Source organism: Bombus impatiens, unplaced genomic scaffold (genome assembly GCF_000188095.3).
Source record: "Bombus impatiens unplaced genomic scaffold, BIMP_2.2 scf_1055, whole genome shotgun sequence".
Classification (NCBI taxonomy): Eukaryota; Metazoa; Arthropoda; class Insecta; order Hymenoptera; family Apidae; genus Bombus; species Bombus impatiens.
In genome coordinates, this window is record NT_177474.1 from 363,481 (window position 1) to 385,924 (window position 22,444).

Consider the following 22,444-nt stretch of genomic DNA (forward strand, 5'->3'; position numbering starts at 1 on the left):
AATATACACTGCTTTAATCATCATTAATATACGTATTATTCATTAATATATGTATGATATATCATATATATGAACATATTTCTATATATTGATGTATATTATGTTATATATATAATATAATACATATTTCCACATATGTATATATTTATAACATTATTTTGACAATGCATATGTATGCATATATACACGATATGATATAATTTATATCTGAACTATCCTTAAATTGTATGCGAGGAGAAATATGTCATTAAAATCGAACTCATAAAATATCGGTAGTATTAAGAAACATTTTTCCTTTTCTATTTTTCAGCAACAACGTCTCGTTAAGACTGATTTTTAATTTATTTTTACACAACCAATCATCTCTCTTTCCAGTGGATACCGTCTTGTATCGTCCTTTACAGAATACTCTGTAAATGCGTACGTGTATGTGTGTATGTCTGAATGAACGTGTAATATATACGTGCGCACGCGCGCCCGCACATTCATCACATTTAAATGTACAAGAATGTGAAAATATTGTGTGAAACAATATTTCATTAATTCAGAACTCATATGAAAAAGCGTGATAATACGTATAATATATGTTCATTGTAAACGACGTACACTTGTCTGAAGTACAAGTTACCAGTAATTTAGCATCGATCCAACATTGGCGAACGATAAATGATTTCCTCGTGATGAGGGAGCAATGCCATATTTGTTAGCTCGCACGTAGTAATTATGTTTTTGATAGTGTATCATTGCACATTGTTGGAAGAATCCAATCAAATTCACAAAAATCAACGTGATTAGTAATAACATTAAGTTAGTCGCCATAATATCTAGAAATAGATTTAAAACCACCGATAAATAGTATTCCTTTTCTTTTTTCTGAATCGATTACTTGTTTTATACATGTATATATTTTTACGACGTAAGATAATACTACTTACAACGTTTGCTTGCAGAGCAACTGAAACAAGGTAGTTTCAATTTCATACTTAATATCCATGCACTTCGTCGAAAAAAATGGTAAGTATAAAAAAGAGAAAGAAAAACAGAGGAAACAATTAGACTCTCCTGTTCTCCAACTCGAAAGGTGATATCAATTTACAACAATATTTTAACATAACATAATCGTTATAATGCTAAATAAGAAAATAAAGTATAACCAGTAATCTTTCGCTTTTTTTCTTTTTTTTGAATGTCAGAAGCGTACGAAAAATAAAGCGATTTCAACTTAAAGTTTGGAACTAAATAATAAAATTTCTCTATCTATATTACTTTACATTCAGCACTCTGAACCAATTAATTTTTTATTAGTTTAGCTCGACCAATGTTAGAACGATCGATTGTCCTGTTTATACTCGTCAGAAAAGAAAGTCAATACAGCATTTTACAACACCTGACCCACACACGCGTGTTACATCAATGCCACCACTCGTACATTTAAAATAATGACAGCCTAGTTTTATTTAAGTTTAGCGAAATCGATTTCAGCGTAATTGAAGCCTTCTTGGGATGCTGACGAAATAGGTGCCACGTTAGCAACCTCAGGAAGATCTAGACTAGCGTAGTGCAAAATTTCCGCATCAATTTGCACGAAATTCTCCTTTTCTAAGGGGCTCGGCATGGCGGTAGGTGTGGGTGTGGGCGTCTCGTCTAGCAATTTGGGAGACGAGGCCCGCTTTTCAACGGTTGGCTTAAAACCAGGTAACGTCGGACTGGTGTTTGGAGACGCAGTGATTAAACGTGGTTTCGATACGTTCAAATCGGAAAACTTCTTTGTTATAGCGTTCAACGTACTATCTTGCGAGGTCAATGAGTTGTTTGATATCACGCGACTAACTTGACTATCTTTCCCTGTAGGACTAGACGGTCTATCGTTAATTATTTTCGCCAAGGTTTTATTCGCCTCCGTTACAGAAATAGAATTGATCGTGCTAACTCTACTATTTGTAGTTTCTGCCATTGTACGATCGTTACTGCGTTTAGAAGTCATATTCAGCTCTGAAGATTTATCAGTATCCTTTTGGTGAGTGAACGATTTCTCGGGTGATTGCGGGCTGTTCAAGGAAAAAGGGAAAATAGTCGCGGAGGAACCTGTTGGAGTTGCCCGTGGCGGCGACGCCGGTGTACTTGCTAAACTTTCTGATTCCGGACTTCCGTTTAGAGGTAAGAAACTAGGCGTTTTTATAGGTTTATTTCCCGCTTGAATCGCGATTGGTTGCGAACGAGACTTCTCCTTTCGACTACCGGCTCGCGTCGCTATTGGTTTACGATTGTTTCGACTGCTCATATTCATATTCATATAGTCTTGTTCTAAACTTGTTCTTGATTTAAAACTCATATCAACATAGTCGGCAGGTGGGCGCCGTGGAAGATCGACCGGTGCTGTTCTCGTGGCTCCTAAAACATAAATTATATCTACACGTTAGACGACAATTAAGTTTATTTATTGAAGACATATGTTTTAAAGAAATATTAAGTCACACACGGTGTTATTGAAAATCATTAAATATAAAAGATAAAAATCACTTTCATTTTTTTAAGAAGCTATGATGAAATGGTTAATTAATTAATACATATATACATTTGAAAATTGTTCAATCTTTTACCTGGCGGTCCGTTCGATTGCACACACTCTTCTTGCATAGGCGATGCAATTTGCTTAGGACTTGTATCGGATTGTGACCAATCCTCCATTACACCATCCATTCTCATGTATGGTCCTTCTGCTTCTTCCACCGGTTTCAAAGTAGTAATTACAGGTTTGTGTATGGAAGCAGAGGACGATACATGAATGTGACTATGATTCTGATTGGCAGTGATTGTATTGTTATTGTTATTACGATTAATCTGAAAAAATTTGAAGAAATAGGAAATTGAACAAACAAGAATTAATATAAACGTGATAATGTTAAATATTCGGCGAAAAACAAATTAATTTCACAGGGCAATCAACCTTAAAAATATCATGTTAATACATGCAATATTAAAATATATAAATTAATTAATTTCAGTCCAGGAATACCTTATTTATGCGGCTCATATCGACGTACGGGGCAGTGGTCGACGACGGAGGTTGTCCAGGAGACATATCAACGTAGGAACTGGTGTCGGTGGCAGTAGAATACGAATGCGACTGAGATTGCGACTGCGAATAAGACGAAGGTGGTGAATTGAAGGTTGCAGAAATATTGGGTTTCGTGAAGTCCAATTCCATTAGGTCCTCCATTCGTTCGGAAGTTATAGAGCAACCGGAATTGTGTCCCCAAGAACTCGATAACAATGGCGCTGAGTTTGATTTATTGGAACTCGAGCTTTCACAACCAACTGGTAACGCTGCAGTGACTACATTCGCTAACCTGCCAATTTCAGGTCTCTTAGATCTGCTGCCTACAGAGAACGCTCGTACTCGGCTAGCTTCTTGTTGAGTAATGTCCAATCTATCCAAAACAAAAACCAGACAATCATGTCTTCCATCGATACATTTCGCCTATCTTCGTATAAACAATTTCTTTCCAATATCTAACACTACGTAAGATTAATAGAATCAAATACGAAGTTTCGTACCTATTTTTGCGATGCCTGTTTACAGGTTCTGGCCGAGACCCGATGGAATAGGCTCTTGCTGGTCTAGCTTGCAAATCCTCTCCGGGTGGAAGAAAACTCGTTACTTTGTCTAAATGATACTCGGAGAAACGCAAATCTGTACTGGGTGTACCAGATGTAACGGAACAACTACTGCCACCATGCGACAGATCATCGGCAAAATGGCCATTGTGATTATGTGAAGGATCCATGTCGACGTATCCGTTGTTTCCAACGGGTGCCATAGGTACGTAACCTTCTGGTAGAGTGTTTGATTCTTCTACAAGGGAAGACCCTCGTGAATGCGAATATCCTGTTCCTGAACTCATTGGCATGTAACCACCGCTGCGCCCAGGACTTGATCCAAAAGGGCTGCACATTTCTATATAGGAACTTTGCTGTAAACAAAGTAAAATTCCGCGCGTTATTATTTCGTCATTTAGCTATCATCGTCAGATGATGCAATATATATGTCATAGTAATGATGCAATTTGAACTTCAATTCTTAGACACGTTATCATTTGTTTACTTAATAGTAGAATCTCGTGTAAGTAAGCAAAATTATGAATTATTTAATTCATTATTTCAAATTATACTAAAAACAACTAGAGAACACAACAACAATAAGTGATAAGATCAGAGAATCGTACTTTTCATCGTCATTTACAAAACTTATTCTTTTTTCAGTTTCGTTTCGGACGTTTAAATTTTGTTAAAACAAGATTATTTATAATCAAACATTTTCAAGAGAACGTATAAAGTAACAGAACTTTGTTAATCTGTGCCAAGAATGACCAAAAACATAAATTTAGGCGCTAAGAATAGTTAATCATTCATCGCTTAAAAGTGACTCATATTTGTAGGTTTGCATAAGCTACATGTGAATATAGAAAACGTATTCGAACAAATATACATAATGCCTTTACTTAAATAAGATGATTAAAGTTCGTAAATTTATATAACTATTGTATTTTACCTATTCTATCAACTCTACCAACGACCCACCTGAGAAGGAGAATGCGACTTGAAATTTGGCGAATATTTATGATGCGAATGCGACGTGGACCACGGAGCATAATCGTCGCCATTCTCCTCCAGAATAACAGGTTCGTCAGGCGTTAAAGAATGACCGTATCTCGAAACGGTACCCTCTTCCAACACATTTTCGCCACCATCGTCCATTGAAAGAGATGATCCCGCGGAGTCTGTGGAGCATGCACCGGAAGCAGGACTGATAGGCATCGAAGTGATCGGTGGTGAGTAGGATGCGCCTTTTCCGTACATAGAATGCGGTCTCAGAGTACTCCTAGGATGACTTAACAGTGATGCTGGATGGCTCTCGCTGGTGGTACGAGCCCTCGATGGTAAACTGTCACACCTGTCACGCCCGTTTGCACCTATAAACATATTAGTCAGACATGTTGTTGCAAAATATTCAGTTTAGGGAACAAAATTCGAAAAGCATCCATCCTCCCAGCATAGCAGCGGTTAGTTCATTTGCATAGTCAAATGATTCCATAGATCTGTATAATATTTATGCATATTCAGGTATACAGGTTGTTATTTATTAGAACATATATTTTAGATCAAGCAATAAACAGTGATCAAAAAGATGTATCCAAATGATTGGGATAGTGAGACGAAATATATGTATACTTCGAATATGAAAGATGTTACGGAAAATATAAGAAATAGACAAGAGAATAATTTCACGTGTGAGGAGGACCGGTATGACGGTAATGAAAACACCAAGAAAACACATCATTGAGACTGAATGCTGTAGGAAATATTCCATCGATTGTGTTGGCACGCTGAAAGAAACGAAAAGGGAAGCGTTACTTCATTATGAAGTATCGTGCAACTAATCGCATGCGAGTAGAAGCTTGCATTTCCACGGCAACGCGATGGTCTCATGGAGAAGTAAGTTATATATGACGCAACAGGAAGTAGTTTCAATTTCGAACACATCTGCTTGCGTATTTGGATTCCCATAGAAAGGAAAAAGTATAGAAAGAAGAGGGAATAGAAAATAAAATGGGAAATAGCAAGGCAGAGACACTGAAAAAGAAATAAAGAACATCTCTTGCTGATTTATCGTACAACGAAACAAAAATACATACAGCGTAAAACTGATCTTTTAGATGATTGCATTTGATTGATAATGGCAGCTAAGGGCAGCGACAAGGTTCTCTGATGGGATATTGTCGCGGTTGTGGTTGTGGTGGTCACGGTAGCGGTCGTAGTGATGGTAATAGTGGTGGTGATGGTTGTTGTAGTTGTACTTGTTGTAACATGAACGGATTGGGAATTATTGACGGAATGGGGATGACTCGCTACCGAATGACGACGTCTAGTGGTAGTGGCACAGTTGTTATTAGTCGAGGCAATCCCAGCAGTCCCAGCCCCGGTACCAGCAACGACTGCAAACCATACAGCTCTCACTGTCGTACAATTACTTTTCTTTTTCCATATACTTTTTGCAAAATCTAATCGACGTGATAATGATTGAGATTCGATCGAAAGATTTTTATTGAAGAAAATAACAGTTTATAGGTATCAGAACATCGTAAACGTGAAAAGGTTCCTATGTAGCAAAAAGTATCGTTGATCAATCTTTAGAAATTGAATAAATTTCTACTTCAAAGAATGCAATACACATTTGTTTTTGTTCTACTTGGCCTCGTTAATATGTATGTTCGCCAACGTCATATGTATGGTATTGAAACATATTGTGCAATACTAGAAACTACCATTCGCACACGGTAATCAATAAAATCCTGTTTGTTTCGCCGACAAATTTTTCGATTAACGATCTATCACGATTATCGTGTAATTATTCGGTTATCCTATAAAAATTTGACCAAAATATTTTTAATTAAAAAACTATAGAAAGTAGTGAAACAAAAATCATAGAAAGAAGTTAGAGGTTTTTCTTGAATTTCATGTAAATAAACATGAACTTCTTTTTAAACAGAAAATTCATTCGTGTAAAAATAGAAGTCTTTTAATAGGCTATACGTATGTATATGATAAGAATACTTTAACAACAAATTTGAGTATATTGAATCATAATCGTGTTTGTCACCCTTTGATGCCCACATCTTATAAAAAAAAGAAGCATACAACTGCAATGACAGAAAACAGACCCGTGATCGTATTGCAAGAAGAGGTACTCTGAGTCTGATTAGACTGCTCCTGTTCTTGAAGTTGATCCACCTGCTCCTCGTGCGTCCTGTGTTCCTCTGTAATACCCGCAACCCATTTGTGTTATTCTAAGCTGAGTTTTCAATTGTATATTTCGTGATTCAGCCGATATTTCGAGGCATGTAATGTAGTGCAGTTATAGTTATGGTCTGATATAAAAAAGAAAATCAATGTCTTGGACAATTTACACATAGAAGCAAAAGGAATTTGTAGGATGATTTCTGTGCAAAGGAGCTTCTGCGTAAAATGTTCAGTATTTATAAAAAAAAATCGAAACATCAAAATATTATAAATATATTGTTAAAGTATTTACATAATTGAAAATATACTCTGGAGGTGAGTGCTAAAAACTATAACCGATATTCTCTTAAAGTATAAATATGATTTATTAAAATTCAGACTCACCTAATGGCGAATTATGAAATCTTTGTCCAGCATGTCGTTGCAACACACCAATTGGCTTGCTGGCTTCGGTGGCAGAGGAACTGCGAATTCTTTCGCGTGGCCCCACATCATCTTTCTTGCTACTAGAATTGCTCATAGAATTCATAATAGCAGCATGCATATTATTTGCTATATTATTGTCTTCAGCTTCCATCCATAATTCACCGCCACCAGTAACAGCTGAACGACCTACTTCCATGTAGAAGATACGTTCCATATATCCGCATCGTCTGATACAAATTAACTGTGGAGCAAAGGTTTCGCATTAGTCTTTCTTCTTAAATACACTAAATCTTAGACTATGTCATCCGTTAAAGTAGCATGCTTACAGGGAATTCTATAGTGTCTGAATTATCCTTTGCCCCGATTTTCACTAGGCTTAATGTTCGGTCAGTTAAACATAGCCTATAGGGGCCATGAATATTCTTTCGTTCGCCTAGTCCTTTTTTCTGCATTGTAACTTGCCATACATGTTCTGAAATAAAATATTACATTTATGCCTCATCATAATTAATAATTAATAATTAATAATTAATAATATATAACATTGTAGAATCAACAATGTGTGATATTGTATTTAACCTCATTATAACACTGCATAATATAACATATAACAAGATTTCCACATTTTATAACAATTGTTTATAAATTATTACAGCATATATCTTTTTATTTTATACAGGACAATACAGTTTTATATTTCTCACAAAGTATAATCAGCAATTTTCTAAGCAATTATTAAAAATATATTCGGAAGAGATAACAAAATATTGAAAAAACGTTCTTCTCCTACTTATTAAAGGCAATGACGCATTTGAAAAAACAAGTAAACAACTGGACTTATAGTTCAAAATATGACACTTCAACGAAATTGGTACTCGTAAATAACGAATGTTTGTTTGAAATTGTTTTTCAACGCGTGAATCTCGCGTTTCGTCCTTAATATGCGGCCTAATTCTAATTCAAATCATGATAGCGCATTACCAAATATAGGCCGAGGTTGCTCTCCATCAGCTACATCTCCGCTCTGAAGTAAAAGCATCGCTTTCAGCCATTCATCCAATTCTTTCTCACTCTCCAGAATCAAGCAAAAGCATTCGTCTTTCGTATACAATGCGATAACATGTTTATGTTTGGTGTCCATGCGTCTATTAATATTGAAACAGCTGTTCAACAAGATGCTGCGCTTTGGCGGTTGCCTATTTTCAAATTTCTTTTTGCTATCGTAATATTCGAGACACGCGGGATATCCTGGTGCCTCGCCACGCAGTACAAAGAATTTTTTCTTCTGCGTCTTTAGCTTCTTCACGTGACCGGAGAGAACAACGGGACCTCCTGAAGGGGAGACTAAACCTCTGCTCGAAGACATCGCGCAGTGACGATCGAAAAACCCGTTGTCGCCAAAAATTTTGCGTCTTCTCTGTCGACGCGTAATATTGTACCATTTAAATGGTATAGATGATCAATTCGTTACGCATATTTTACTATACCCAAACATACTATGTCAATAGTTCATTGTGGTAGAATGCGTGTTCCCACCCACGTTGTCAGAGCAGCAGCTCGACTCGAAAGACACACTTCCAACTTTTGCACTGGAGAAATAACACCATATAGATATTTCAATCGGTACAATCATATATCGCTGCTTCTATCGGCGTAAGAAAATTCAAAGAACGTTTCTGTAAAACCGCACGCTCGTGTTGCTGTTTTTCTCTTAAACAACGTGTAGCCGTTCTGCTTTTAACGTGAAGAGGTTGTCGTCGATATCGTTGTACTCGAAGCAAGCCAATGGTGAAAGCACGTGTCGGGGGTAAATAAGCAATAACACGCCACCATAGTGCATGTGCACTCAATGTGTACTAAGGGCGTCGCACGGGTCGGCCTCTTCGATGCGATTCATGCGAGCATTTATTATCGAGTAACCACGTTTACTAAAGTCACGGAATTAAGAAACAGTCCAATCCACGACGAAAAATCAACAACTCTTCGTAAAGTGAATTTCTCGGTAAACATAGAAACTATGTACCTCTTGACGAGATTTCTGCGATCACGGTTCTCGTTGGGTTCCACCTGTCACGCGGCTTCGTCTAATTTCGCCCGCCACGGTTCGCGGTTCGCGTGGTATCCCAGGACGACAGATTGCATGGAATCTGAAGCGGCCTGTATACGCTAGCATTTACATATTTCGCATTTGCAAATATGTTGATTTGGAAATTACTCGGAAAAGTGGAAGTATCATTGATCCGGGATAGAACCGCAGGTACACCTGTTTATCGCGTCGAATAATACAATTTATAACGTTGACCAGAATGGTTGGCGCGTATACACAGACAGGCATGGACACATATAAAGAAAGGGTTGTATACACGATGATACTGACAATGAGAGACAGACACACGCGGGTGTTTTCACGTGTACACGCAGCAGCAGCAAGCGAGCGCGCGCGCGCGCTTGTGGTCGCTTGCTTGTTTGCTCGTACGTTTAGAGGAAATACGTAGAGAGGTAGAGAAAAAGAGAGTGGGACAGGCGATGCACACGTAGGTGGGTGGTTGAACCCCTGTTATCACTGGTAAGCGCGGTTTAAAGGCGGCCTGGTTCGGATAAATAGGCTATTGTCAAGGGCAGGTGAATTTTTTCATGCGCAATAGTAGGCACATCAAAACACGGCAGCATTCCAGGTCGATGCGAGAGAACGCACTCCTCTTCCCACACCCTTTATACATATATCGAGCACTTTGCGGAAACACACGAATGGAATTCACGACGTGGTTAACAACACTGTATCATCATGCACGACGTATCCTGAATGCGAACTCTCGATCAGGCATACGCAAAATCCGTTCACGACAATCACATCTGCTTGAGGTGAAAAATTCGGGTCTCCTTTCGTACCCACCATCCCTCTCTCCCCTTTCCGCCCGCGTGCAAGCGACAAATACCGCGTCACTTGGGATCACGAACGCGTGCTTTGACTGTTTTCTTTGATAACCGAATTAAACATCACTCGATTCCGCGGTTCCTCTCATACACGTCAATCTTCACGATTCAATGACACGCACGTATCTTCAACTTTTTTCCGTCGCACGCCTAGACAGCTAAATAGGCGCTCATGTCCATCTTGTAAAGGTCATGTGTATGGTAAGCTCCGCAGTTGTAAACAAGATGTACGCAGGCGCTAACCGCTCGAATGGCGGCGACGGCGGCGACTCGATACGCGATACGCCACGACCGTAAATACACATACGTATGTACGTATTTACGTACACATGCGGTTGTCTCTTTTGCAGTGGCGTAACTATTGTGTCGACTAAACACCGCATTGCGGTGGATCCTTCCGGAGCTCGTTTAAGTTGCGCTACATTCTTTTCACAAATGTAAGTTCTCGATGACTTGGGTTAACCTCTGACTATATCGATCAAGCTATTTTTATCGTTAATACCGATTGCTTGTGAATTTTTAGTCAATTGAATGCTTGTTTCACATTTATCCTTTAAAAAAGACATTTCATACATTGTCTGTGATATTACGTCTATTTGAATACAATGAATGATAAACAAAGAAACAATTATAACAAATATCAATGTAATGGAAAATATGCAAAATATTATGATGATATAATTTTTAAATATTATCATTTTTGTTACGCCATTGCTTTCTTTAATGTCCCACACTGATATACCGCGTCATAATATAGAGACGTGCGCTTGCATGAACATGTATGCATACTTTCAAGTCAAGGTGGACGACTATGGATACACGCATTTTGCTCGCATCGTTCTGGGTATTGGATCCTCATCGGCAGGGTCGTTTGTAAACACACATAAGCAATTAAATAAATTCCTTTATACTAATGGACTACTATAATCATTTTTAATACAGTGTTGAAGAACAAAATATAATTCTTAATAAAAAGTAATGCATAATATTGCACAACTCGAAAAAGTAAACACGGACATGGTTAAATTTGCATGAAATCAAAAGGTAAACATTATTCATGTACTTTAGTGGTTTTATTATAATATGTAGATTAATGAAGTACATGTTTTACGAAATAAACGAAGTACTGGATATTTATACACAAGGTCCAGAGTTCGTACTTGCCCAAGTCTGAAATTTTTTGTCCGTGATTCATATCGCGTGTATGGTGATTCAGTAATTATTCAAAGCATTAGCCTCACAATATCCGTATATTCTAAGGGATATTAATAAACAAAATTTAAATAATTAAGTATACAAATTATATTTGTAACAAAAATATAAAATATTTGTTTTTATTGTTGAACAGTTCAGTTTAATTTTATACATAGTAATTGAGAAGTATTTATATGGACATGATATAAAATTCCTAAATTACATTTTATGTATATATATAAACTATACTTATCCAAATATAACATTATATTTGTGAATTTGCAAAATTGCTATCTTTACCCCTGACAATGTTTCGGTTATATTTATATAGAGTGAAGAAATATTACAACTTACCGATTAAAACAGCTTATTCAGCAGTGGTTTTAATACTGATATTATTGTCATATATTAATATATGACAGAAAAAATGACTTAGTAGTACCTTACAAAAAAATAGCTTTACCACTTCTATAATACTTTTCAAGTTTATATGTCAGTGAAACATGAAACTATATTTGTGTGAACATATTAAATCCCTTATATCAATATCAGTCTAATAAGTACTTATGATTTATACTAAATCATGTGGCATCCAGATCTGATTAACAACATCCTAGGATGTTGAGTCATATATAAAACTTACAAGTAATATAATTTATCGGCAAGCGATTGATGTGGTTCTAGCTGTATATTTTGACCAATGAGAGAAACAAGCTTATGTGCATATTGACAAGGAGCTGGAACTTTTATAGTACCAGGCCAATTATAATACAAATGACAAAGCTTATACGTTAGTCGTTGTATATGTTCAGGCTTCATATTTCTACTGTCATATACAACGATATAGCGAGTTGGTGATACTGTTCCTTGACGTATGTTTTGAGAAACTAAGAAGAAATCGTAGACATCTGGTTTTGTTATGTAATAATCCACAATTGTTCCTGGTGGAGGGTTCCTCAATCCCGAGCTCTATAAATAAATATAATAAATAAAGAAATATATATATATGATTAAGAACTATAAGTTGTTAATATGTAATTTCCTTCTTTCTTAGGCACTTACAGATTTCTCAAATATCCGGGTATTAATGCGTTTTTGAACTATTATTACAGTTAATGTTGGTTCGTAATTTATTTCTATAGCTTTAAATGATGCTAATAGCTGTTTTACCTCATATTTGACAACAATTTCTAATTGTCCATCGCTAACTCCATCTCGATATATGATAATACGATCTGGGTAACACGTATTACGCTGCAAAACAAAATAATAATAATATTTACAAATGTATTACAGATAACTAGTATACAGAATATTAATGTATGTATATATACAGTGAATGTTAAAGATTACTTACTCTATAGTAGGCTTTTACAGCCGAAATTAAACATATTTGCAACATATCTACTATTTCTTGACGTTTACCTTGTATACAGATTTTACTGTGCCAAATTGTCAATAGCTGATCTAGGCTTGCTACAAAGCCTGCAACACTCCCTTTTAATTGGCCATTACCTGCATGATATACGTCTATACCGCATATCATGCATTTGTCCTAACATATTGAAATTTTGTATTTATGTTTATTTCTTTAGATTGAAATTATAAATATGTATGTGAATCTCATACCATAGGTATAGTTAAAGCCCAAAGTGCTCCACCCAGCTTACACATAACTTGTAAAGCAATTTTTTCTGTTATGCTCTTTAATTTGTCACCACGAGAAATAGTTCTAGACATAATTACTTGAGAAGCTATAGGCATTTCTACACAGCATACTCTAGATATTGAAGAATATATTTTTAATATGGAAACTATAAAACATGCGTATAAACTGTTTTACCTTTTTACCGCAGAATATCTATCAGTTCTGTTTGTAGGAAACACGATAACCATTAGATTAGCCATTTCTTGGAAACTCTTTCTTAGTGCTTGTACATATGTTTCAATTCTATCGTCTTTTAAGCAAACCATCTGTGGGTCTCTAACAGTCATACCCATAACTTTTGTAACATTTTTGAACATACCAGCAAACTCTCGTGTACATCTTGTATCTTTTTGGCAATACAAGATAAACCAATGATTCAGATTAGGCTAAAAATATCATTATATTCTAAGTGTCACTATCAAATTATTAAATATGTAATATATAAAAGTACCTACAATTCTAAAAGGAGCATTTCTAGATGCAGTTGGACCCCAATCTACAGGACGATCAGATGAAGGTGTAAAGTTTGTGCCTTGACCAAAGGAAACGCGCTCAGAATTAAGAACTCTGCCTGTAAATTCTATTACATCAGGTTCCAGATATAAACCCCACTCAGCTAATATTCCCCGTGGTACATCATTATTTTGTATTTCTTGCACAAAATGTCTAATTATATCACGTCGGGCATTGGGAGTCATTTGAGTCACTGCCATGAGATCCTTCATAATTCTAAAATCTGAACGAACACTATTGCTCAAACTTGCTAAGTAACATAGCTCAGGAACCAACAATATCATTTTTTCTTGTGTCTACATATAAAATTTGTACAATGGAATTTGAGACGGACTAAACGACATTTACATTTCATTGCTTGAAGAACTTCATTACTTACCTGACCAGTAGATGATCTAAATTTATCACAATGAACTAAAAGTGGTTGATTTTTGTCTTTTATCTCTATATTCCAATGAAACTTATAATAATTTACTAAAGAAACTTTTTCAGTTCCTTTAATAAATTCATATGTTGGATCTTTATCCCACGCAACGTCATCAACACGATAAGTTTTATTATTATATCTTGTAAAAACGGATAACCCAATTACTTCTCTTACAACAGCATCTTTGAAATTCGGTTTACCTCCGAAGTTGATCCTGCATCGTTGTATTTTACGATGAAATAAAATTAACTACAATATTACATTTTTTATGAAATTATTTGCAATTCTTACATTATATCACGTATCGTTTCTGTACGCATAACACGATGCCGTGCATCTATGCATAATTTTAAACCCCCTTCATACGCAGTAATTGCTGTTGCAAATCCTGGCCACACTTCCAATTTATGTTGTGGTATAGGATGTATTCCCTTTGGATTAAAATTATGTTGGCCAATGCGAACTAAACTAAGCGATCGTAAAACACGGCCAAGTAAAACATTAAAAAATGGAATGTTCTCAGACATGGTTTGTTGTTTCTTATATATTACTTTTAATTCCACTTTTGACTGATCCATAGGATGTATAGATTCAAGGATGGTTATCTAAAAATTGCAAACCATATAAATCTATGTATGTGTACTTTTAAAGTCTCATTGCTGATGTATTGCTTACATCCTGCTGTAACTTATGCGGTAAATAGAGCGTTACTCCATCAAATACTTTTGTTCGTCCAAGTGCTTGTAAATGTTGATTAAGAAGTTTTCTACGAAGTGGTCTTGACTCAATATCAGGATTAAACTTGACTTCATAATTAAACAACCCTTTTCCAGAATTTAATTTGAGGCTTATATAATTACCACTTAACTGTACTCTAAAAATTTATTGCTATTTTCTAATTTGTTTCACTTAATTTTGTTGTTATTATTTATTTTATTATTACAGGTTATTACAGGTATCTTTGCAATCATTAAATACAAAATGATCAAAATCGACAGTATAAACTGATTACTCATTTTCAAAATGGAATTAATGTACATGTACTTGGTGGCATTTACAGTCGTGTTCTGAAAACAGAGCCTTATATGCAAACTCTTCAGTCTGTATTTTTAGCATATTTTTTAATGAGGAATTATCTTTTGATCATATCATAATTGCAGAGACATCTTGTACATATATCAATACTTACGAAGTTCCACTTGTTCCTTGTCGACATTTTGGTTTAAATGCTGAATATGGTTTAGATATACTTCTTGTTTCTTGTACTGTTATATCGGATAATTTACCTAATACTCCTTCATCATCAAAAGATTGTACAGCAATGTCTGATTGTTTTTCAGCTAAGCTATAAAAATATATTTTTATTTCATTTTAATAATATATATACTTGTAACATGTATTTTATGTTTCTTAAAGCATATTTCGGTAATTATATAGAAGAGAATATACGTCACTGATTTCAATCACTTTTAAATATGTACATTGTTGGGAAGACAACTCTCAGCAACTTTTCCTTAAACATATAATTGCCGCTTGGCTTTAATTTGAATTATTCATAAAATCACCTTTGGTACTTTTTATTTTTGGTCTGGGTTAGATTAATCTCTTCATCCTTGAGGTAGTTTACGGTTATCTTAATGTACAGACTTCATGATATTATATATGTGTTGATGGCTCTCACATAGCTAAACTAATTATGTGTTAAGTTCATTTTTTACATTCTTGCATTTACAAATTTAAATGTGATACGTATAAAGTTTATATTATGAATGCATCTTAGCAAAAACACATCTATAATATCATCAGCATGTCCATACATAATGGTAAATCAACTCTAATCTAAGATAAAAAGTAGCAAAAGTATTTTTATGAATATCTCAAAAAACTAAACCCAAGTGGCAGTTATATGTATAAGAAAAAGTTATTCAGCATGTTGATCTCAACAACATATTTGAAAATTATTAAAATTGACAAGGTATACCCTTTTCTTAGATGATCCTTAAACTGAGGAAAGAGACTTGTAAATTTAAATGATTTTATTAAATAATATATTAAATGATTGATTCTTAACGTAACAAATACATTTTTGTAATTATTACCCCGAAGGTAGTATGATATTATACTATTTTTGGAAAGATGAAAATACATTTAAAGATATAATTAAAAATAATATACCTACAATTTGGCATACATACCCAGCAGCTTTAGGTTTGTTGATTGACAACTCTCTACCTGGTCTAGCTACTTCTAATGGTTTAGAACTTGATGCACTAGCACGTAGCATTGTTTTTAATGTGCTTATTAAATTACCTCTTCCATGTCCTGTTTTAGAACTGGATGGTATTTCAGTTGGATTAGGAACATTATATTGCGTTTGACTTTGACTTTTTGATAATGATCTTATAGCTGTATCTCTAGATTTTTCCCTTTCTTTCATGAGCCTTAAAAGAATAGCTCCTCTTCCTTTACCAGTTTGCTTTCTCTGATCTCCTTCCATTTTTCATATATATACTGTAATATAATTTAATCTTGTTTTACACGAAGGTATCATAAATAAAAATATCAAAACAATTATGATAACTACATATAATAATCTCGCATGAGAACTTCCACTATTGTGTTTTTTAATAGGAAACAATTCAATAATTCAATAATGAAAGATAAAAATGGGAAAACTGAAAATGTTAAAAAAAATTTCAGCGCAAGTTCCTTATGAGAATTTTTTTTGAGTATAAAGCTTTATGACACAGTAAAATATTGAACTTATACTCTCATATATCGATTCATAATTTAATCAAGATATGAATAAAAGAAATATATATTTTATGAAATTTTTGTGGAAATTTAAATATATTATATAAGAATACTCAAAAAATAGACACATACAATTACTCGTAAATTAAATAAATACGGAACGAACTCTGAAAGCAAGACACGTGTAGTGAGAACAAAAATTGTTTAAAAAATAAGTTTATTTAACATTCCGAATATTGTTTATGTAACGATAACAAAAATAAATTTTTAATCCATATCGATTTTTACTTTTTATTATTTATTTTATTATTAAACAACATTTAAGCTACTTCAAATTATTATTTATAAAGAATACAGGTTAGCTTTTAATAGGAAGCAATAAAATTATGCTGAATGCATTATACATACATGTTTCATATACATATCATATTAATTTGAAGTTAAAGTTTAAAACAAAGTTACAGGAAAAGTTTTGAAATATATCTATTCTTTTTCAACGTGTTATTAAGATGCATGAAAGAATGATAAAGGAAAAGAAAACAAGATATAAAATGGATAGATAGATAAAAATTTTACCTTTACTAAACAATATGAGTATATAAGAAGAATCCACGTATGAAAATGCTTTGAAAACTAATGTAAAACAGTACGTACTTGTCGCATGTTTTTCAATATGTGCCGCTACTTTTTATATACATATAATGACAGAGAGAAAATCTCTGGCAGTTAGAATGTGGTCACATGGTCACGGTCACGGTTGTTTTCATATAAACAGGTCTCACACTGACATACAGAAGCAAGTACAGGAGAAACACTTGACATTCAATGTTTTTTTTGTGTCCCACGTTTTGGGGGTCACCTGACTCCCCATATCGCTTCCGTCTCACATGCGACATTATCGATTCAGCATAGTAGTGGGTTCAATTAAAACAGAATTTTCCTATGAAACTATAAGTATGATCAGAGAGGAAATTCTCAAAGAGGATGATATAGAATATGCCAGCTTGTGAAGGAAGTGTATAGAATCCTATACTTCGGCATCTGATTAGAATGGTAATTTCGTGCAGAACCTATTACATTCTTAACATTTTCCGATTTTAACACGTCCCGATTGCATAAACAACTTTATTATTATTAACAACTCATTTTAGAAACTATTAAGTGAAACTATTTTTTATTTTGGAACCATTAAAGGAACTAAAAGTCTAAAATTCTTAAACAACAATCTTTTTAATGCAAAAAGGTGCGAATTTTGCAATCTATAACTTCGACTTGTCTCTACTTGCTTAATGTCAATGGAAATAGTAACGCACGAGAAATTTCGTAATGAAAAATAAAGGCCCGATTATCAATTATACAACCGTCTGGCCTACGTGGAGGTGCAACTTACTTTTTAGTGGCTGGTGATATCATGGTTGATGGCAAGCTCGCGATCGCGACACCTCCGGTGTGAAATACAGAGGGGCGACAGAGGCAAAAATTCTTAAAGATTCTATCGGTAAAACAGCGTCGGTAAACTGATGTTACAAACATCACGTCTCATCGGCGATAAAATCACTAAGGAGTTGTTTGTAATAATTCCTATGTTCGCAGCAGAATATCGTAGATGGCGTAAGACATTCTGATTTTTTGACGGATATTTTATAACATGAGACACAAAGTTCCATTTAATGTCACGTCTATCCTGTCCTTAGTCGACCGTTATACTTATATATTTATATTTATTATGCAAATGTGCATGCGTTATTAAACAAGAACACAAGAGGTCTATATGCAACGTTCTCTTTCTATTTCTATAGCGCTTTTTTAGCTCGCTCACGTACTCTATCTTGATAGCTCTATGGCTGAGGTCGAGATCGATAATTTGATAGGAGGTCAAGTTTTGTAGGTCATTTTATTAGCCAGTGTAGATTTACTGACCTCACAGTAAGGCCTGAGGACAAAATTTATCTGCTGGCGTCATTCGTATACCCGAACTGATAAGCTATTTTAGAGGCTAATTTAATGGCAATTCCCAAGTCTTTTACATCATAGTCGAGACTTGTTTATATGATCATGATCTAGATCGTTTATATGACCGTGGTTGCAACCATTCATTCTTAAAATTAACACTATGCGGCGTTTATTTCAAATGATTTGAAATTGAGAATACTCAACAATAGATGAAGATAAAACATTATTCAATACATCTAACGTAGCCTAATTTGAAGCACTAATAGTAGCAAATAGAGAATATAAATTTCAAAAGAAAAATCTAAGGAAAAATTGTAATTTATTTGTTGCAGTAGATATTGTTACACGAAAATTTGAGACATGAAATATATTACTTTAAAATACACCTTAAGACATTTTAGAAATTTTTTGTGATTGTTTCCTTTGATCATACTGTTACTTAAAAAAAGTTAAAAACTAATTTCTATTTGCTCTAGGATTAATCCTAATTCTTTCGGCTCCCCTCATCTTCTCCTTTAATTTCGGCAGCTAACAAACGTTTAAACCGATGTTTTGCACGTTTCTCACTATTATGGTCTTCGTCTCTGTAATTCCTTGCTTTTGGCATGAACAAAGATTGTTCGTAACAATAATACTCTCTATGGCAATCAACGTGGCTTCGCAAATCTTGCCCAAAGACCCGAAAAACCCGTAGGCGTCTTCGATTATTGAAGGCACCGTAATCCGCGCGAACCGTCGCGACGAGATCACAAGTTAGCAGAGGAAATGGTCGCTTTTTAATATTTAATATTCTTAAAGAAGGCCCAATTAAATATACAATAATAATTCTTGTTTGTTGATACTAATAGTCAACGCCTACTTTATTCAAATGTTCAATGTATTACAAGTCCGAAATTTTAGAGAAGAGAGTGTTACAATGTATACAATTCTTACCTTGTTTATATATACTACCGATCGCACTTTATTTGGATTGAATCGAAAATATCGCACTAAGTAGTATATTGATTAAACTGTTTAAGTATAACTGTTCGAAGACTGACTGATTTCAACTCGCGTACTGTACGCTTTTAACTCCTGATTAACGACTAACGAACAATGAACGACTGGCTGTTCAGATTTACTTCTTGATGTTCACTTTTTTAGGATCTTATGCTACAATTACTTTATTTACAATAAATGGATTGTACAGACGTTGATTAAACAGAAAACGATGGTTGTTTAACGTAAACTAAATACAACAACGTGCCATAATTAAGACAACTAGATAGTTAATTTGCAACTCTCGTCACCACGGATCCAACGCTCTCTCTCACATTCTCTCGACAACGCATTTTGCACTCTCTGATTTCTCAACTAACACTCTGCGGTTTCTCCACTGACACTGCCTGTTAATTCGTCTTTCTTCCTTAATATCCCTTCGTCCTTTGTCTCAGCCCCACCACGCACGTGTTCCACAACCGCTCGTAGCCAGGGTTATGTAGGCCTTCTCCACGAAACCGACGACACATTGACGGACGGGTTTATGTTTCACCCGATATCTCTTAGGCCTTTTGCCCACGATACTACACTCTTAAATAGTTTTCTGAGAAACTCGACTCAACTCTTAAACTCTTAAATTTAATTAAACTCTTCGCTCAACTTGATATTAACTCTCGACTAATTTTTCACTCAACTAAACTCTGCTCTAAGTGGCTACGCTTATTTATACCAAAACTATCATGGTATAATTATCACGTGACGGTTTATTCCATGGTAACGCGGAGTTTGGCACGTAATTATTTCTGCGGATGCTGCAGTCTTCGTTTCTGCTGACGTCCTTCCGAAGGTATTAGGTTTCTTCTTTAGAAGCCCTTGCTGCTGCATTCCTCTTGCACTGCTAGTTTCTGCCGATGATAAGTCGTACTCCTCTTGACACGTAGTTACCTTTGCTGATGCCGATACTTGATTCTTTGGCGCGCTACAGTTGCCTGCTTATCGTACTGGGTATTGTGATGGGTAGAGCGCGCGCAAGGCGATGCATCTCAGCGGACGTCTCATTGTTCCTTGTTTCGATTTCGATATTCTTAGGGCAGGTTTTAATTTCGTTCGATAATATCGTTGTGCGTTTGTTTGCGGATTTGTTGCGATATTAAAGTATTCGTACGTATTTTTTATTTCCCTTAAGCTTTCTGTTACTAATTCCACTTGCCGAGAGTTATGGCTCGCGCTATTCGCGAGTTACGACGTATTCCTTTTCCTGTTTCACGCTACAGCCCGTATGGAGCGCGAAACGTGACACATACGTTATCTTGATTTTACTTTCGCGTTTCCATCTGCCTTTTGTACATGTATAAAATTAATAATAGACGATTGTCGATGGGCAGGCGTATGGGATACGAGTATTAGTAGAAACAAGGAATTTTGTGCAATTAAATTTCAAAAACATTACAAATATAAAAATATAATTGAATAAAATACAAAATTTGCTTGAAAGGAGTCTAAGACAAACATACGATAACCATAACAATAACCAGTTACGCACCATTAGCATTAATAAAACTTTATTTATAATCGATATACATTGAATTGCTAAGTATATATATATATTTTTATATTATATATATATATTTATTTATAGTCAATTATTTACAGGAGTCACGTTTTCGCATGATTAATTAAAATAGAATTATTACAATAAACTATAGAGTAAATCAAACAACAATGAATCGGACGCTAGAAGAATCCGACATGCTTCATTCTGTAAAACTGTGTGCACGACTTTGCAATTTCGATGGCAAGATGTCTCTTACAATTTAAGTTCACTGTACATCGTGCACGTTCAGGTGGACGCTTCGTACACACGTATCGTATTCGACTCTTACCTTTGTTAGGTATGGCACTTAACGCATTCGTGCGCGTCTCACGATGCCACGTTCGAGTTCTAATCTTATCGAACGCGAGCTCGTGCGTGTAAAGATTTTCCTAAATTAGACGCATGTTTGATTCATGCCAATAATATTTTGGCCGACGTCTTGAAAATTCATATTTCTTGTTAGATAGTACGGTAAAAAGATAATCTTCTCTATCTTCGAATCATTCGATAGACTCGAAAAGTTTGGAAAAGCTAATTTTCAACGGCCTAATTATCGTATCACAGGCCAGTTTCGTTTTCTTTGTATTATAGTATTCGGCGATCGATGTTATCGATGTTATTTTAAACAATTATCTAAACATCACATAGTACCAGCTCGTTGAATAAATGCGGATGCTGATGGTCACGTTCTCCACCGATCTTCCAATTATCTTGCGATTCTTGCGACACGAGCCGAAGCTTTTTCCAACATTTTTCTCTTTCGGAAATAACGATTTCTTTGAACAAATAAATTAAATATCGATTAAAAATCATTATCCCAGCCGGATAAGTCGTCAGGAGGAGGAGGATCTGAATCCGGAGGATACTCGTCAAAGTTCGTTGTATCGGTGGCACTTTGAACACGTGGCATGATTGGAGGTTCAAGAGTTCTCGATCTGAGGCCTTCCCAGTTAAACCCATCGAACCATCTAAACAAGAAAATAGGATCGTTGATAAACAATTTCTCTCCCTTTTCTTTTTCACGCAATTAATTTCTTTTTACGCAACTAATACAAATTTTGATACACCTACTTATGTTTCTGTATTTCGCTAATGCCACCTTTTTGGTATCCAAGACGCTCTGCAGGATTATCCCTTAAAATAAATAATTAATTTCACGGTC

General features: G+C 35.1%; 3 protein-coding genes across 11 annotated transcripts in view; all 3 read right to left on the reverse strand.

The window, feature by feature from the left end:
• Window positions 1-312: 312 nt before the first annotated feature.
• Window positions 313-10,406, reverse strand: LOC100742603 (insulin receptor substrate 1). Of its 4 annotated transcripts, none has more exons than XM_012391294.3 (10): window positions 10,121-10,406; window positions 7,554-7,699; window positions 7,186-7,468; window positions 6,723-6,818; window positions 5,697-5,996; window positions 4,582-4,973; window positions 3,559-3,974; window positions 3,017-3,431; window positions 2,601-2,841; window positions 313-2,391 (listed from the first exon to the last, which is right to left on the reverse strand). In XM_012391294.3, exons 2-10 carry the CDS (start codon window positions 7,677-7,679, stop codon window positions 1,454-1,456), a joined length of 3,207 nt encoding a protein of 1,068 aa, XP_012246717.1. In that variant the 5' UTR covers window positions 7,680-7,699; window positions 10,121-10,406; the 3' UTR covers window positions 313-1,453. The 4 variants fall into 4 exon arrangements, with proteins under 4 accessions (XP_012246717.1, XP_012246715.1, XP_012246716.1 ...); XM_033323484.1 differs by having other exon boundaries at window positions 1,169-2,391; window positions 8,209-10,349; XM_012391292.3 differs by lacking the exon at window positions 5,697-5,996 and having other exon boundaries at window positions 8,209-10,405.
• Window positions 10,407-11,607: 1,201 nt separating this feature from the next.
• LOC100744669 (piwi-like protein Ago3) lies at window positions 11,608-21,002 on the reverse strand. Of its 4 annotated transcripts, none has more exons than XM_012391254.3 (13): window positions 18,071-18,141; window positions 17,412-17,697; window positions 16,199-16,514; window positions 15,193-15,348; window positions 14,679-14,877; window positions 14,295-14,608; window positions 13,956-14,217; window positions 13,519-13,872; window positions 13,199-13,449; window positions 12,985-13,135; window positions 12,713-12,910; window positions 12,418-12,609; window positions 11,608-12,324 (listed from the first exon to the last, which is right to left on the reverse strand). In XM_012391254.3, exons 3-13 carry the CDS (start codon window positions 16,498-16,500, stop codon window positions 11,995-11,997), a joined length of 2,709 nt encoding a protein of 902 aa, XP_012246677.1. In that variant the 5' UTR covers window positions 16,501-16,514; window positions 17,412-17,697; window positions 18,071-18,141; the 3' UTR covers window positions 11,608-11,994. The 4 variants fall into 4 exon arrangements, with proteins under 4 accessions (XP_012246677.1, XP_012246676.1, XP_012246678.1 ...); XM_012391253.3 differs by having other exon boundaries at window positions 17,334-17,697; XM_012391255.3 differs by lacking the exons at window positions 17,412-17,697; window positions 18,071-18,141 and adding an exon at window positions 19,644-21,002.
• Window positions 21,003-21,579: 577 nt separating this feature from the next.
• The window catches only part of LOC100744786 (cGMP-dependent protein kinase, isozyme 2 forms cD4/T1/T3A/T3B), a 54,084-nt gene continuing 53,219 nt past the window's right edge, over window positions 21,580-22,444 (reverse strand). For all 3 annotated transcript variants that reach the window (XM_024370899.2, XM_024370897.2, XM_024370898.2), the window contains 2 exons: window positions 22,354-22,416; window positions 21,580-22,250 (listed from right to left, as the gene is read on the reverse strand). In XM_024370899.2, coding sequence (XP_024226667.1) covers window positions 22,085-22,250; window positions 22,354-22,416 — 229 coding nt within the window. In that variant the 3' untranslated portion in view covers window positions 21,580-22,084. The remainder of the gene's footprint in view (window positions 22,251-22,353; window positions 22,417-22,444) is intronic.